The sequence below is a fragment of the Dermochelys coriacea genome, chromosome 6 (genome assembly GCF_009764565.3).
Source record: "Dermochelys coriacea isolate rDerCor1 chromosome 6, rDerCor1.pri.v4, whole genome shotgun sequence".
Lineage (NCBI taxonomy): Eukaryota > Metazoa > Chordata > Testudines > Dermochelyidae > Dermochelys > Dermochelys coriacea.
Window position 1 is genome coordinate 71,197,003 of NC_050073.1, and position 18,886 is coordinate 71,215,888.

At 41.9% G+C, this 18,886-nt stretch overlaps 1 protein-coding gene across 1 annotated transcript in view; it reads left to right on the forward strand.

Moving 5' to 3' along the window:
• LOC119858032 (formin) overlaps positions 1–18,886 on the forward strand; it is a 284,466-nt gene that overhangs the window by 150,820 nt on the left and 114,760 nt on the right. The window contains exons 8-10 of the mRNA XM_043516527.1: positions 1,087–1,148; positions 3,445–3,533; positions 14,805–14,934. Coding sequence (XP_043372462.1) covers positions 1,087–1,148; positions 3,445–3,533; positions 14,805–14,934 — 281 coding nt within the window. The remainder of the gene's footprint in view (positions 1–1,086; positions 1,149–3,444; positions 3,534–14,804; positions 14,935–18,886) is intronic.

Here is an 18,886-nt window from a genome sequence, read left to right on the forward strand (position 1 = left end):
GATTTAGTTTTGAAAAACATAAATAATGTAGTGCCTAAATTAAATTGCAGTGAGACACGCAGATGATAGAATTAAATACCATGAAGTTCAGATCTTCAGTAGGAACTAGTTTAGCCTTTTTCCTTTTTTTTTTTAAATTCCATTGGGCAAATGAAGTGAACAGTAATCTGCTGAATAGAGAAGTTCATATATCTCTATTAGAGCTGGTTGGAAATTTCCCCACAGAACAGGTTTCCAGTGAAAAATGCTACTTTAACAAAATCAAAACATTCTGCAGGAACATGTCAGTTCTGTCAATGTTTGAGAGAAACCTGCCTGGCTTCCTGCCAACTCACCTGCACACCTCCCCAAGCTTCCCAGCTCTTCAGCAGCCCACCTATCAGGCTGCTGGGGATCCAGCAATTCCAGGCTCCATGCCAGCCTAGACTACAAGGGCTTCTAGCCTCTTGACTCCTTGACATCGTGACTGTTAAGAAGCCAGAGAATCCAGTTTCCCCAACTGGCCACTTCCTTGGCTCCTTGTTGTCTAGCTCCTCAAGCGACCCAGGATGCTGGATGGCCAGCTGGTCAGCTCCCTGGGTTCTTAGGCTCCCAAGCAGCCTGTCTCAAATTGGGAAAAAGTCAAAACATTAATTTTTCAAGTGAGCTACATTTTTAAAAAGTCCATTTCTGGAGAACAGTAATGAATTTTTTCAGCTTTCTCCTGGAGAAGCTCCCATCCCTGGCTAGGTTCCCAGGCTGCCTGACTCCCTGGGCAGCCAGTTCCCCGACTGCCTAGCTGCCCCAACTCCATGGCCAACCTATAGAGCCACCTGCATTGGGAGTCAGGCAGCCCCAGGAGCAAGCTGAAAAAATTCATTACAGTTCTCTGAAACTTAATGTTTTGAAAATTTAACTCCTGTGACATATTTAGAATTTTTGATTTTCTCCCAATTTGGGACAAAAAAATTTCAAAAACTTCAAAAAATTTTGCTAGAGTTCAAATCTGTTTTTTGTCCAGTTGTGATCTGCAAGATATGTTACCTAGAAAACAGGTTAACCCAATATGTTTTTTTAGTGTGTAATTTTTTATTTTATCCTTTACAGCTACACTAAATGTGGATGACTCCATAGTCGACCTGGAAACACTGGAAGCACTGTATGAGAATGTAAGTATGACAGGAAAACATGTGAAAGAGCACACTGTTCATAATTTCCGATTTTTACCAAGTGCAAACACACTCAAAAAATAAATACAATTTTATTTTGTGACCGTATTACACAAGAGAGAGTATATAAACATTGATTTTTCTTAGGGAATGTAAGAGTATTAGCGGATATCATCAAAATGTAGTTAGCCAACACAAAGCATGTATTTTGCCAGATCAAGTCTCCCAGTGGGAATATAAACCAATCCAATCCAATTGGAGCTGGATTAAGATTAAATAAATTGCAACAAAAGACATAGCATGACCTGTCATCTTCTCCCCCACAAAATATTGGCCTCTCACCACAGAGAGGCTCCTTCTCACTGTCTATATCTTCTCCCACTCCTATCATACCTTGGGCAGACTTTTCCTTCTCCCCTCCCCCCATTTCACTCTTCTCTAGGTCATAGCCTGGGAGGGTGTCCCTTTTCCAGATCTTCCCCCCCTCCCCAAACTTTAAAACTACTTTTAAGCCATAATATGTGATTTGCTTTGTCTTGCCTGACCGAGCCAAGTATTCTACAACACAGTGCAGTGTGCAATAGCTTTCTATTTGGTAACCAGGAAGCTCTAGAGGGAGTTGAGTTATGAGGCAGAGTAACTGGCAGAGGAAGGGGAAGCAAAGCATCTACAGGATCCTGCCAGGAGATATCTTTGACCTTGAAGTGTTTAAGCTCTGGGAAGGAATATTCCCAAACTCACTGTGGGGAAGGGGTTTTCTCTATTCCCTCTCTCTAATCTATAAAATGGGAAGGGAAATTTTGGAAACATGTTTAGGGGCTGATTGTGAAAAATGGAGTGTAGGACAATTTGAAGGCCTTCTGTAATGTAAGATTTAGAACTTGGTGCACAGAGGTATTAATCTGCTATGCAATAGGATAAATTTGATTTTGTATTGTGACCTTCATAATACATTTTCATAGAATGCTTCATGGAATTAAATAATACAGGTGCAAAATTCAGCTACAAAATGAAAATAGAGAAATAGTTATGTGAATGTGGTGATGGGTTTATGGCAACTTTCTTTATTTATATCCTGCTGGCTACAAAAAGGGGGTCTCTGTCATGAAAGCACTTGCCCTTACGGTGAGGGAAACAGCATTATAGGTGCAAACGCTGTCTAGGCTGTAGTTAAAGGGGAAAATCCTCAGAAAAGCTCTTCAGTAGGATCCAGCCAAGATAAATATAATGACAAAGCAGAGAAAATAAGTCTTGAATCACATAGGTGAGAAACATTGAAAGATATCAAGTGTTCTTCGTAATTCAACCCTGTCTCCTGATCTGTATACTAAGTATCATTCCTTGGGGATGCTGGAAGAAGAAATTGTACAAAATGTAAAAATGGTGACCATTTAAGAATATTGTTATTTTAGCAGAGCCACAAAGTTCAGCTCCAGACCTCAATCTCCCCAAACCTTGGGACTGTTTGGGTCTAGAGTAGTGGTTTGGGCCTACCTCTTATTTTTTGAATAATTTTTCATGTTCCTGTATGGTGTCTTACAAGTGACACATAGGCAACTCAATATAGAGTTACAAAGAAAATGAAATACAAATTATACTGTGTTGAATTGTACTCTACTGATTGTAAGCAGAAAGAAAAAATGTTTATCAACATCACTTTGAGAAAGGAGGGGAATGCCTATAGAAATAGTAGAGTACACTGTTCATCTTTAATATTACCCCACTTCTGCACTACAGAAACTTGTGTACATGTAGGAATGTGGAAAAGCAGTGACTTTTGGTAAGGAAGCCTGAACAAATTTAATTATATTGAATCAAGTCCTTACCAAATTTGAAAAAAAATTAGCATTACTGGTAGAATAGGGAACAACTTAAGTAAAGCAGTAAGCCAACTTAAGTAAGTAAAACCAACTTAAGTAAAGCAGATGAAGGATTTGTTGAATAAGGCACGTTCTCAACTTTATCAAGAAACTTTATGAGATAAAAAACCCTGCATAATTGTAAAATTATTATTGATATCAGGATGAGAATACATTTTACCAGTCATATTTTTGTATCTTTTGACCTTGAGCAAAAGACAATGGCATGAGTTTAGCATATAGATCCACTTTTGGTCACACTAATATATATAGAATACATAAAGTGAGGCTCTGTGCATTTTCAGTGACATGTGTGATATTGGGGAAAGTATGTAAAAAGAGAATGGGTGGCGTTTTTAGAGATCAGTAAATAAGATGGGTTGATTGTATTTCAAAGGAAAGCTTCTTATTGCTAGTTTCTAATTACCATCACACAGAGAGCGCAAAAGGATGAACTGGAGAAAATAAAGCAGTATTATGAAACTTCAAAAGAAGAGGAACTGAAGCTCTTGGACAAACCAGAACAGTAAGATTTTAAAAAAATATATTTTTCCATTATGCAAAATCACCGTTGGCTAGGAGGCTGAGGGAGTGTAGGGACAGAAATCTGGCTGGTTAAGTTTTAAAAAATCCTTATTTCAAGAGATGGTGTGAAAACTGATTATATTGTCCCTTTTTTGATGTACTTTGTATAACTTTGTATTGACTGGGACCACTACGACAGATGAAATATACTAATTTTGCTGTGTGACCTTGAGCCAGTCACAATTTCTGTGCCTGCATGCTCTCATTTTTAAAATGCTTTATCTTCCTCTCGTAGGTATTGAGGCTGAATTAATATTTGTAAAGCAGTGACGTGCTTGGATGGAAAGGAGCCATAGAAGTTGCTGTTATAATAAACCCCAAAAGCAAAACTCAAATTGCATGAATTCCCAAATGGAATTATAATCCTATTATTCAGAATGAACCTGTCTTTAATTAAAACAATGTACTTGATCCCAAATTTATGCCTAGCACTAGTTTCTGCTCCCTCCCTGCTGCTCCTTCCTCCTTACTGCTCTCCTCCTCCTCCACTGGCCCCCATCACTCTCCTTACCACCTGTGTTCCCATACTGAGGCCCCACTTTTCTACTCTTCACTATGCTGCTGCTCAGTCATCTTTGGTATCAGAGAGAGTGGAAGGAAATATGTGGATGATGAAGGAGGAACAGAGGCAGCAGAGACGGCATCTGAGTGTGAGAGCTGGGACACAGAGGGGATATCTTTTTACATAGTTTCTTTAAGGCTGGAGGTTGGTGTTGGAGGGCAGAAAGATTTTTCTCCTTTCCTACCATCAGAGCAAGCCAAGCAGCTGTTGCTGACATCTGCGTATTGGGGAATAGGTTAATGTCTGAGGGTCTGAATATCTCCCAAATATTAAAACCTCAGAATACGAATGTCCTTCAAATTTATATACAATCTTGTTCATCTATCCCTTGTCTTTGTGCTTTCATTGACCACACTCAGGTGAGCCTTGTCCTACAGCATGATACATTGCGACTATTTGTGCCACACACTCTCAAAGAAACTGCGGAACCACCTGATCAACATCCTCTACAGCAAACAGGGAAAGATTAAGAATGAGCTCTCAAAACTGGATACTCTCATAAAGAACCAACCTTCCACACAAACTTCCTCATGGCTGGACTTTACAAAAACTAGACAAGCCATTTACAAAACACACTTTGCTTCTCTACAAAAGAAAAAGGACACTAAGCTATCTAAACTACTATATGCCACAAGGGGCCACAACAATGGTTCCCGTAACCCACCCAGCAATATTGTTAATCTATCCAACTATACTCTTAGCCCAGCAGAAGAATCTGTCCTATCTCGGGGCCTCTCCTTTTGCCCCTCCACCCCCACGAACATGATACAGTTCTGTGGTGACCTAGAATCCTATTTTCGACGTCTCAGACTCAAGGAATATTTCCAACACACCTCTGACCAACATATTAACCCACAGAGACCTTCCTGCCAACACTACAAAAAGAAGGATTCTGGGTGGACTCCTCCTGAAGGTCGAAACAGCAGCCTGGATTTCTACATAGACTGCTTCCGCCGACGTGCACGAGCTGAAATTGTGGAAAAGCAGCATCGCTTACCCCATAACCTCAGCCATGCAGAACACAGTGCCATCCACAGCCTCAGAAACAACTCTAACATCATAATCAAAAAGGCTGACAAAGGAGGTGCTGTCGTCATCATGAATAGGTCGGAGTATGAACAAGAGGCTACTAGGCAGCTCTCCAACACCACTTTCTACAAGCCATTACCCTCTGATCCCACTGAGAGTTACCAAAAGAAACTACAGCATTTGCTCAAGAAACTCCCTGAAAAAGCACAAGAACAAATCCGCACAGACACACCCCTGGAGCCCCGACCTGGGGTATTCTATCTGCTACCCAAGATCCATAAACCTGGAAATCCTGGACGCCCCATCATCTCAGGCATTGGCACCCTGACAGCAGGATTGTCTGGCTATGTAGACTCCCTCCTCAGGCCCTTCATTACCAGCACTCCCAGCTATCTTCGAGACACCACTGACTTCGTGAGGAAACTACAGTCCATTGGTGATCTTCCTAAAAACACCATCCTAGCCACTATGGATGTAGAAGCCCTCTACACCAACATTCCACACAAAGATGGACTACAAGCCGTCAGGAACAGTATCCCCGATACTGTCACGGCTAACCTGGTGGCTGAACTTTGTGACTTTGTCCTGACCCATAACTATTTCACATTTGGTGACAATGTGAATTCAAATCAGCGGCACTGCGATGGGTACCCTCATGGCCCCACAGTATGCCAACATTTTTATGGCTGACTTAGAACAACGCTTCCTCAGCTCTCGTCCCCTAATGCCCCTACTCTACTTGCGCTACATTGATGACATCTTCATCATCTGGACCCATGGAAAAGAAGCTCTTGAGGAATTCCACCATGATTTCAACAATTTCCATCCCACCATCAACCTCAGCCTGGACCAGTCCACACAAGAGATCCCCTTCCTGGACACTACGGTGCTAATAAGCGATGGTCACATAAACACCACCCTATATTGGAAACCTACTGACCGCTATTCCTACCTACATTACTCTAGCTTTCATCCAGATCATACCACTCGATCCATTGTCTACAGCCAAGCGCTACGATATAACCGCATTTGCTCCAACCCCTCAGACAGAGACAAACACCTACAAGATCTCTATCATGCATTCCTACAACTACAATACCCACCTGCTGAAGTGAAGAAACAGGTTGACAGAGCCAGAAGAGTACCCAGAAGTCACCTACTACAGGACAGGCCCAACAAAGAAAATAACAGAACGCCACTAGCCATCACCTTCAGCCCCCAACTAAAACCTCTCCAACGCATCATCAAGGATCTACAACCTATCCTGAAGGACGACCCATCACTCTCACAGATCTTGGGAGACAGACCAGTCCTTGCTTACAGACAGCCCCCCAATCTGAAGCAAATACTCACCAGCAACCACACACCACACAACAGAACCACTAACCCAGGAACCTATCCTTGCAACAAAGCCCGTTGCCAACTCTGTCCACATATCTATTCAGGGGATACCATCATAGAGCCTAATCACATCAGCCACACTATCAGAGGCTCGTTCACCTGCGCATCTACCAATGTGATATATGCCATCATGTGCCAGCAATGCCCCTCTGCCATGTACATTGGCCAAACTGGACAGTCTCTATGTAAAAGAATGAATGGACACAAATCAGACGTCAAGAATTATAACATTCAGAAACCAGTTGGAGAACACTTCAATCTCTCTGGTCAAGAGTGGCTATCCTTCAACAAAAAAGCTTCAAAAACAGACTCCAACGAGAGACTGCTGAATTGGAATTAATTTGCAAACTGGATACAATTAACTTAGGCTTGAATAGAGACTGGGAATGGATGAGTCATTACACAAAGTAAAACTATTTCCCCATGGTATTTCTCCCTCCCACCCCACCCCCCACTGTTCCTCTGATATTCTTGTTAACTGCTGGAATTAGCCTACCTTGCTTGTCACCATGAAAGGTTTTCCTCCTTTCCCCCCCCCCTGCTGCTGGTGATGGCTTATCTTAAGTGATCACTCTCCTTACAGTGTGTATGATAAACCCATTGTTTCATGTTCTCTGTGTGTGTATATAAATCTCTCCTCTGTTTTTTCCACCAAATGCATCCGATGAAGTGAGCTGTAGTTCACGAAAGCTTATGCTCTAATAAATTTGTTAGTCTCTAAGGTGCCACAAGTACTCCTTTTCTTTTTGCGACTATTTGATATTTCCCAGAGTCTAAATCTTTGGCAACCTATTTGCTATATTTCTGAGTGAAATAAAAATAAGCACATTTTATGTCCTGGAAAATATGAATCATGCTTAGTGTTCTGGAATTATAAGAGGCCATGCCTAGTTTTGTAAATCATGGTGGGGAGAGGTTGGTCTACATTAGTTACCCTGTCAGTTTCATGCTATCATTGTTCTGTAGTTAAAAATAAGGCATTTTAAAGAAACCAATTATATATGGTAATTCCAAATAAAATGAGTCTCCTTTTTCACCATCTCGTCTTTATGAAAACAGTTCTTATAATCCTTACCTAATTATCCCATGATTTCCCCTGTTATTGAGAGATGTTGATTAAGGAGACTTTTGTTTTAAATGTTGCTTTAAAATGAAATAATCAACCAGTGGTCAGGAATTAGGGCCTGCAGCTGAGCCTGGGACCAGTTAGTTGACCTCAGCTGAACACCTCAATAGACCAAACCTACAAGGCCTGCTCTGAAGCCAAGGAACAGCAGCCCTGGCTGCTGCTCAGTGCTTTGCTCGCAGCTGCAATTGCTCTTGTGCCTGCCTTATTCCAAGCCTTGCTCCTGCCCTGGTCCAGTCAGTTCAAGAGCTGCTCTCCTGCTTGGTTCTTGACTCTGGCTCTGACTACTGGCCTCTGACTCCAGCTCTGACCTCTAAGCTTGATCATCCACTGCTGCAACCACTAGACCTGACCACCCACATTCCAGTCCATGACAGTTTGAGCATCCTCCTCCTGAAAGAAGGGACAGGTTCTGCTAGCAGAATGGATGCTGCTAGGGCCAGTGTCTCCCTGTCAGAGATAGTGAGTCTCTTGCAGAACCTGCAGACTCAGGTTGCTGCCCTGCAGGCCCAGAGTGTGGCACCTAGGCACAGGCCATGCCACCTGCAGCTCCAACTCCAGCCACTTGAGAACCAAAAATTTCCCTGCTGGACGAGTTAGCTGGCGACTGCAGTAAGTTCCTCAAGTTTCTGAATTAGTGCTGGCCCTATTTCTGTTGCACCCTCAGTCATTTCCCCCATCCGCTCCTGAGTAGGACTTATCAGCCTGCTGACTGGAGAGGCGTTGGGTTGGGCCTCTCGACTGCTGGAGAATTTGAGTCAGTTGAGAATTTTTGTTCAAGCCATGGCGATGATTTTCAATGACCTGAGTCGCATGTGTATGGAAGAGGCTGCTGTCCAGGCATTGCTGCAGAGGCATTGTCCAGTTGCTCATTTTTGCCGTGGAGTTTCGACACCTGGTAGCAGCCACCAAATGGAATGAGGCTATGCAGCACTAGCGCTGAGCAGGAAGCTCAGCTCAGATGTTGATGTCAAAGACGAGTTGGTGCAGATGGAGCCTCTGACAGGTCCAGATGCCCTAACTGAACTGTGCATAAAGACTGACAACTGCCTGATGGAACGCCACCAAGTAAGATTAGCTTCCTGACCCTACCAATCACTCTGACTCCAGCCAAGCAACCTCTGTGCCTTCCCCACATCCTGTGTCCATGCAGGTTGACCATGCCAGGCCCCGCTTCTCTAACACAGAGGAAAACATGCCCCAGGCCTGTGGCTATACTGTGGAGAACTGGAACACTTAGCATTGACTTGCCCTTCAGAGGCCCAGTCTGCATCCCAGTCAGGAAGCACCCAGCTCCAATAGAAGGGTTGGCATTCTCCCCCTGGCTCAGGTAGCCTGCACCAACATTTGTTTGCTGGTACTCTGGCGCCTCAGGTAATTTAGTGGACTTGAATTTACTTGAGAGTATAATGTCATCACCAAATGCAAAGTTTCCCTGACTTAATAGTGTCCATTGACAGACCGCTCCTCTCTTCAGGCTTTCACTCATCTACCTGCCCCTTAGAGGTCACTACCATTCAAGGTTATCAAGAAATCCTTCAGTTTGGATTGATCCATATGCCACATTCTCCTGTTCTCCTCTGTATTCCTTGGTTCATTTCCCATGATCCATGTATCTGCTCGCAGGCTGACATGGTGCATTTTAGTTCACCATACTGCTGGGATCTTGCCTCCCAAAATCCAACCACAGAGATGAATGCTCTGCTTCTTTGCCTATCTCCCAGGAGATTCCAAGACAGGGGGCTTAGATTAAAAGGATCCTTCGCAACCCCTATGGTGTCTTCAACGATCCCAGTGGTACATGTCAAATATCAAGACTTCTCTTTGACAAAAAGACATATTTGACAAAAAGACAGCTGACATCTTGCTACCTCACTACGACTGCCCTGTTGACCTCCAGCCAGGAGCAGTGATCCCTTTTGGGTGTATCTGTTCCCTCTCAGAAAATGAGTTATAGGCTGTCTGAAGCTATCTCCAAGAAAACCTGCAAAGGGGGTTCATCCATCTCTCCAAGTCCTCAACCAGGGCTTTGATTTTCTTTGTGGGTAAGAAGGATGGCTCCCTGTGGCCTTGTGTGGATTAACAGCCTTTAAACAATGTTACAGTCCAGAACCAGTAGCCCTTACCAATGAACTCTTTGAGAGACTCTACTTCACCAAGGTCTTCACCAAGTTGGACCTTCGTGGAGCTTGTAACCCAGTTCGGATTAGAGATAGAGATGAATGGAAGACAGCCTTCGCACTTGGTATGGACACTTTAGTACTTGGTTATACTCTTCAGCTTGTGCAACACTCGGTGACTTTCCAGTGCTTCATTCATGATCTCTTTAGGGACATGCTGGACCAATTTGTGGTTATCTACCTCAATGAGATCCTCATTTTTACTGAGGATCTGGTTATCGTGATCAACATGTATGCTGAATCTTAGAAAAATTCTCCTAAAACCACTTGTATGTGATGTTCGAGAAGTGTGAATTTGACCAGGACATGACTGAATTCCTGGGGCATATTGTCTTCCCCAAGGGACAAACTATGGACTCGCGCAAGGTGGCATCCATGTCATGGTTGATTTCCTAAGATAGTGCACTATGTTCTGTGCCATGCCTTCCCTACTGTATCAGAAACAACATGTCTCTTCCTAGAGAATATCTTCCGTTACCATGGATCACCAACTGGTCTCATGTCGGATCAGAGCTCCTGTTCATCTCCCCATTTTGGTGGGTATATCTAAGATTTCTTGGCATAGAGTCCCTCACCTTTTCTGCCTATCACCTTCAAATCAATGGGCAAACAGAATATATCAGCCAGATTCTAGAATGGGATCTTCACTGGTTTTTTAATTACTAATTTTCCTTGTGGAATTTGCCTACAATAATGCAACCCACGCAAACTTCATTCTTTGCTAACTGTGGCTTTCAACCTTGTTTTCATCCAGACATACCCACGAGTTCCCAGGTACCTACCACCATGGACTTGGCTACTCACTTGCTCAAAGTGCACCAAGAACTCAAGAAAAATGTAAGATCTGCTAAAGAAGCTTATAGCAGCAGGCTAACCAGGGTCACCAAACTTCCCCAACCTTGTTGTAGGGACAGAGTTTGGTTATCCACCCAGAATCTTAAAGCCCATCAGCCAAACTGGATTACCAGTACCTGGGCCATTTCAAGATCTTGGAACAGGTCAATCCAATAACATGCAATCTACAGCTACCTGAGGCCCTAAAGATCCATTCTGTATTTTATAACTTCCTTCTAAAGCCTTTTCTGAGAACCCCTTCTTGAACCGCTCCAACCCACTTCCACCATCCATAACTGTTGAAGGGCAGGAGTAATATTTGATCTGATGAATTCTTTCTTCCTAGTAAGTTAGGGGGAAACGCCAGTACCTGGTGGACTGGGTGGGCTACAGTCCAGATATATAGTCCAGGGAAATGGTGGAGAACGTCTGTGCTGAGCCTGGGACCAGCTAGTTAACCTAAGCTGAACACCTTGATTGACCAGACGCCCTGATTGGCTGAGAAGTGTCATCAGGCCTTCTCTTTAGCCCAGCAGCTGGACCAGCCCAGCACCTGCTCCCTAAAATTCAAAGATATCTTGAAAATAGGAGAAATGGGCTACAGGCACAAAATGAAAGACAAATGTAAGTGCTACATTTAGGAGAGAAAAACCAAATTCACAAATACAGAATGGGGGATAACTAGCTCGGATGCAGCACTGTTGAGAAGGATCTGGCACTCACGGTTGATCACAATCTCAACATGAGTCAGCAATGTGATGCTGTTGCAAAAAAAGCATATGCAGTTTTGGGTTGCATTAACAGAGGCATAGCTGGTAAGTCACAGGATGTGATAGTACCGGTCTACTGGACTCTGGTTAGGGTTCAGCTGGAGTTCTGCATCCAACTTTGGTCATCGCTGTATAGAAAGGATGTAGAGAAATTGGAAAGGATCCATAGATGAGCAACAAAGATGATCAAAGGAATGGAAGGCAAGCCATATGAGCAGAGGCTGAAGGAACTGGGTATGTTTAGTTTCAAAAAGAAGAGATTAAGGGGAGACATGATAGCAGTCTTCAAATACTTGAAAAGCTGCCATTAAAAAGATGGAGAAAAATTGTTCTCTTGCCATAGAGATCAGGTCAAGGCTTGAGCAGCGGGTTGGACTAGATGACCTCCTGAGGTCTCTTCCAACCCTGATATTCTATGATTCTATACCAGTTTTAGATTAAATCTCAAAATAATCTTCCTAACTGTAAGAACAATGGAACAAACTGCCTAGGGAAGTGGTGGAAGCTTCACTGGAGGTTTTCAAAAAGAGGCTGGATAGCCATATGTTTTGTATGGTTTAGACACAACAAATCCTGCTTCTTGGCAGGGGTTTAGCTAAATGACCCTTGTGGCCCCTTGCAACCCTATAGTTCTATGGTTCTATGCTTCCCGCCGCAGCTGTGATCATCCTGTCCCAGTCTTGTTCCCAGCTGTACTTGGTTCCTGATTCCGACACTGACTCTGGTCTTTGATGCTGTTCCTGGCCTCTGATTGTCGCTCCAACCACCAGTCCTGACCACCCTCTGCTCTGACCATAACACCAGAGATGCTCTTACATCAGTTTTATAAGCCATTCAAAATACTGTACTTTCTGGAAACTCAATAAATCAATTGTGTTGTTCCGACTATCCACTCAGTCTCAATAAAGGTGGACCAGGGGCTTTTGTTGGAACTACATTAAGCACATTTGTCCCACAAAAGATTAAGCACACAAGAGTTCCAACCTTGTATGCACAGATTAAAATTAGTTACTATGGGACATAAACCTGACTGCATTTTCATTGGTAAGGCTCAAAGCACAGTTAAATATGAAATGCCATATTTTTAAAATGGTTACAAATGGTAACATTATGGATTAAAATACTGTAAGTGTTGAGCTGAATTCAGTACAGTCTAAAAGAAGCTTTTGCTAATTTTAAATGTTTTGAAATCCCAGAGAAACAGAAAGCTTTCCTGTTATCAATAATGATCTCCTGCACATGTGATTTTGATTCGTTTTGCTGGCATGTTATATTTGCTATTGTTGACTTACACTGTAAATGTATCTTCACAGTATTGCAGTGTGCCCCTAAATTATGTTTCTTGTTAATAAAGTCGTTAAAATACTAATATTCATTAGAGTGGAAAAGATTTATATGTGTAATTGACCACAACATGGGGTCTTGTCTGAGGGACACAGATGCTCTAGCTTCTTTCCAAGTATTTCATTTTGGCTGAAATGCAATCTTCCTGTAGTTCTAGCTAGTACTAAATCATTGCTAGACAGGAAAATGGGATCAAAATGCAATTTGGGGCTTTATTGCTGACCATGTTATTGACCACAGTAAGTAGAGAACTATCATTTGTTTGAAGGTAAAATATTTGCTTCTCCCCAAATTATGACACTGAGTCCTCATTCTCCCTTGTCTTACACGGAGGTATCTCCATTGACATCAGTGGTGGTCCTTTTGAATTTCACTGGCATGAGAAGAGAATCAGTTTTGTTTCAAATTATTCACTAAACTTGATGTTTTTAGAATGTGAATAAATATAAACGGGTACATTATTTCTTGGTAAAAATGATTATTTCATTGTCTTTCAATTCAGTGGATGCTATGATTCATATATAGTTACACTATGATGGCCTTTGGGCCTGATTCAAAGTTACACCAAGACCCTTTTTACAGCAGTCTGTCAGGGTAAAGGAGCCATCAAGTGGTTATACATTTTATATAAGCTTTCTTTAAGGTGTCTTTACACTGCCAGGGTAGAGTACCTGATATTGAAACCCTCTGTGCTTACTGTATATCATCAGTAGAATGTTGTATTAAGGGCTATCAAAAAGTTACATTAGGTCAATGGGGCACTCCATCATATCTTGAAGTTAGGCAAATGCTTCCCTTTCTTAACCCCAAGCTACAACTAATGAGTGAACCCAGCGTATTCTGTCCTCTTCAAAATTTTATCCAGTACCCTCTTGCATTAATTTACACTTCTTTGTTTGGTTTTTGACTTTGATAGGTAATCCAACCTGCATATTATGCAAAAGATGTCTGCCTGAATTGTTGTGATGTCATCATTAAAAAAAACCTCTATTTACCATATGATAACAGTACAGTTATCATATTTATTTTATACTCAACATAATGGGAAAACTGTGATATCCAATATAACCCTAAGTGGCAACTGTTGGTAATGATGACCCTTAATTACAATATAGGGTCGATCATTCCACAGATTCAGACTATAGATTTTTGTTTCAAGTAACCAGGTATTGGCACTAATCCATTCCTTTATTTCAAAATAACAAAATGTTCTGTGAGACGCTTCACTGTCTCCTTTTTTTCCTGAGTTATGTCAGGCTAATCATATTTATAATTTGCACTTTAAAACCCTGAATCACTTGGTTCATTTGCTGGATCTTTTAAATCTCAGCAATGGCTATCCTATGGTGAGGTGACCAGAATAGAGCACAATATCAAGGGATTTCAAATGAAGAGTAGTCAGGAAAATGAAACCAGTCATGCACCTAATTCCTGCCATGTGGTGTTAAAGTCCTGCCCATCTTAATTTAGGCATCTCCTTTGCTCTTAACTTGTCCTTTGTGGTCCTTTAGCAAATGTACACCAACATTTTGGGAAGCACTTGGCTAGGTGATCAAAAGGGTATTTTTCTGTTTTTAATTGTTATTATTCTGTTATACTCTTTATTTAGCAATACAACAAACAATCAAACTGATAAATCGATGTACAGAGCTGTTTTCATCCAGTAGAGGGCAGTGTTTCTCTCACACACACTCCTGTCCATAGAGTAGTGGAACAGAAATCTCCAGTTTGCTGGTCCTTCTGTTTGTCACCAACAAGCTTTGATAGTAGATCTCATCTGTTCTCTAATGTTGTGCAAAAGATTATGAAACAATTATTTTGTTCTATCATATTTCATTTACAATTCAAATAAAGATTGCTTTATGTATGTGCTTTCTTTGACACTATTACTCTGACATGTTTATATTATAAGAAAAGATGTGAAAAGTAATGATTCGGTATTACAGTATAGTTCTTATTTTCACAGATTTTTGTACGAGTTATCCCAGATCCCCAATTTTGCAGAACGTGCCCAATGTATAATCTTCCAATCTGTTTTCTCTGAGGGGATAACCTCAGTGCATCGTAAAGTGGATGTTATTACTCGTGCTTCTAAGGTAAGTTCTGCCAGTCTAATGAAAGCCAGTCACAAATTAAGTTTATTTAAAATACTATGTATTTCTTTGCTTCCTAAAGCTAATTCAGGTGTAATATAAATACTTCAGCTGTTTCATTAACTTTGCAGGAATTTAAAAGCACTATATGGCTTTTACATAACAACATTTCAGTCCAGCGGAATAGCAGATTTTAATTAACTTGCATAGTGCTAGTCATTTCATGTAAAATGATAGATATTTTCAGTAAAGAAATTTCAAATGTTGCAAAACCGAACAGAGTCTTACAGTAACACAGAGACCAGCATCAGAGCCAACTTTAATAAATGAATTAAACTAGATCAGTAAAACCCTAGAAATAAATAAATACATACATTTTGGAAGAAAAAGAATGGGTTCCTAGATGTTACGGTAATAGAAATAATTGATTATATGATTAGAAGAAAACGTAAACAGTGAATGGCAACCACAAGCATTCATGCAAAAGGCCAGCATACTAAATTATCTGGCCTACCATAAGAAGAGCCTCTTCTGAACTACCTGCTGCCCCACTCCACCTGTGAGTGAAGGAGCAAGGTGAAATTGACAGGATCTGTTTTTTGATTTGTTGCTCTGCTCACATGTTTGCAAAGTGGATTTGGAGGTGCTTTAAAGGGGAGAGAATATAATGTGTGGGGAAAGTGAAGAGTCCGAAGATGGGGATAAAGCGAGAATTCAAGAGGAAAATGAGCCCCAAAAACCAATTCAAGCAAGGAGACAAGCCAAAAAAGAGGAGATGAACAGTGTAGAAGAAACTAGAGTAAATATGGTTGTACCTGTGATGTCACTGAAATGTTGTGGACTGAAAACAAAGCTCCCTCAGCACTCAAATGTCTCAACAAATGTTTTGTATTTATTTGCAGCACTCAGATCAGAAATGTTGCCAAACCGTATTCTGCCATGGCTTTAAAACAAACACTTAGTCCTAAAAATGAGCTTACTTTCTTAAAACCCTAGGAATGTTAAAAACAAACAAAATTTCACACAGTATTTCCAAATAGTAATATAAACAATGATATTGTGTGTTTATATGGTACTTCCTATAGAATGTGCATTATAAACAATGAATTAAGACACTCAGAATTTCTGAGGCACAAAGCACCTGATTCTCATTTATACTAAGGACACCACTCTGTCAATGTTAAGGGGCTTAAATTACTTTTCACTCACTTTAACGTCCTTTTAGAGTACCAGGGTGCTAAAAAGTGGCCTTGTGTAAATAAGAATCAGGGCCATGGAGTTTGAAAGGCTTCCCCAAAGTTACAGAGCAATTCTAAAGCAGACTTGGGAATATCATCCAGGTTTCTTGACTCCCACCTCTCCCACCTCCTCCCCTTTCTTCTGATTTTTCCCCAAGCGGGTGAAGGTGTGGTCTACTGAATGCAAAATTAGGGCAGGTTATCAAATTTTCTCACCATTTACCTCACCACTGAATTTATTTTTCTTCCTTCTGGACCCAAATTTCAGTTTTTAATGACTAGGAGGGATAGTGTGTGTTTACATGGAGGCCATTCATTATCCATACTACCTTAGGCCCTTTCCTCTTTTTTAAAGCAATTTAAAATGGTTTACTGCCAGACTGTGGCTTGCCCTGCCTACCTCCCATATGGTGCACTGGGTATAGACCCACCGTAACCCACACACCTTCTGGGTGTGGTGTTCTGTCCCATCTACCAGCACTCCCAACTATCTTCGAGACACCACTGACTTCCTGAGGAAACTACAATCCATCGGTGATCTTCCTAAAAACACCATCCTAGCCATTATGGATGTAGAAGCCCTCTACACCAACATTCCACACGAAGATGGACTACAAGCCATCATTATCCCCGATAATATCACGGCTAACCTGGTGGCTGAACTTTGTGACTTTGTCCTGACCCATAACTATTTCACATTTGGTGACAATGTATACCTTCAAATCAGCGGCACTGCGATGGGTACCCGTATGGCCCCACAGTATGCCAACATTTTTATGGCTGACTTAGAACAACGCTTCCTCAGCTCTCGTCCCCTAATGCCCCTACTCTATTTGCGCTACATTGATGACATCTTCATCATCTGGATCCATGGAAAAGAAGCTCTTGAGGAATTCCACCATGATTTCAACAATTTCCATCCCACCATCAACCTCAGCCTGGACCAGTCCACACAAGAGATCCACTTCCTGGACACTACGGTGCTAATAAGCGATGGGCACATAAACACTACCCTATACCGGAAACCTACTGACCGCTATTCCTACCTACATGCCTATAGCTTTCATCCAGATCACACCACATGATCCATTGTCTACAGCCAAGCTCTATGTTATAACCGCATTTGCTCCAACCTTTCAGACAGAGACAAACACCTACAAGATCTCTATCATGCATTCTTACAACTACAATACCCACCTGCTGAAGTGAAGAAACAGATTGACAGAGCCAGAAGATTACCCATTAGTCACAGGACAGGCCCAACAAAGAAAATAACAGAACGCCATTAGCCATCATCTTCAGCCCCCAACTAAAACTTCTCCAATGCATCATCAAGGATCTGCAACCTATCCTGAAGGACGACCCATCACTCTCACAGATCTTGGGAGACAGGCCAGTCCTTGCTTACAGACAGCCCCCCAACCTGAAGCAAATACTCACCAGCAACCACACACCACACAACAGAACCACTGACCCAGGAACCTATCCTTGCAACAAAACCCGTTGCCAACTCTGTCCACATATCTATTCAGGGGATACCATCATAGGGCCTAATCACATCAGCCACACTATCAGAGGCTCGTTCTCCTGCGCATCTACCAATGTGATATATGCCATCATGTGCCATCAATGCCCCTCTGCCATGTACATTGGTCAAACTGGACAGTCTGTACGTAAAAGAATAAATGGACACAAATCAGACGTCAAGAATTATAACATTCAAAAACCAGTCTGAGAACACTTCAATCTCTCCGGTCACACGATTACAGACCTGAGAGTGGCTATCCTTCAACAAAAAAACTTCCAAAACAGACTCCAAGGAGAGACTGCTGAATTGGCATTAATTTGCAAACTGGATACAATTAACTTAGGCTTGAATAGAGACTGGGAGTGGATGGGTCATTACATAAAGTAAAACTATTTCCCCATGTTATTTCTCACCCCACCCCACGTTCTCCCCACCTCAGACGTTCTTGTTAACTGCTGGAAATGGCCCACCTTGATTATCACCACAAAAGGTTTTCCTCCTTTCCCCCCCTCCTTCCTTCTGATAATAGCTCATCTTAAGTGATCACTCTCCTACAGTGTGTATGATAAAACCCACTGTTTCATGTTCCCTGTGTGTGTATATAAATCTCCCCACTGTATTTTCCACTGAATGCATCCGATGAAGTGAGCTGTAGCTCACGAAAGCTTATGCTCAAATAAATTTGTTAGTCTCTAAGGTGCCACAAGTACTCCTTTTCTTTTTTGTCCCATCTAGAGGCACCAAGACCACTTAAAGAGAGAGATAAAATGAGTCTGCTTTACAGCCTTAGCTAACAGGCAGTTGGATTTTAGCTCATAATGTAGAGGCTCATGCACTAAGCTCCAGAGGTCCTGGGTTTGATCCTGCCCGCCATCGACCAGGGTCTGTCGATGTTACACCAACGCAGCTTATTCTCTCCCTAAAGCAGCAGGGAAACTGGGGTGGGAGCTTGATTGTGACTCCCTGAGTCTGCCCCAGGTGCAGAACAATAATCCACTGCCCCTTAGTCTGGGCAGATAGCAAACTAACAATAAAGCCCTTTCTTATTAACATTTTGGAAATGGCTACTCTGTTGTGCAGTAATTTCCTCTTATAATTTCTTTGAGTAGGAACATCAGCATCATTTTGTGTCACCTTCATAGTACAAGATACTACACATTGTGCTTCATATGGAAATTAATTAATTAAT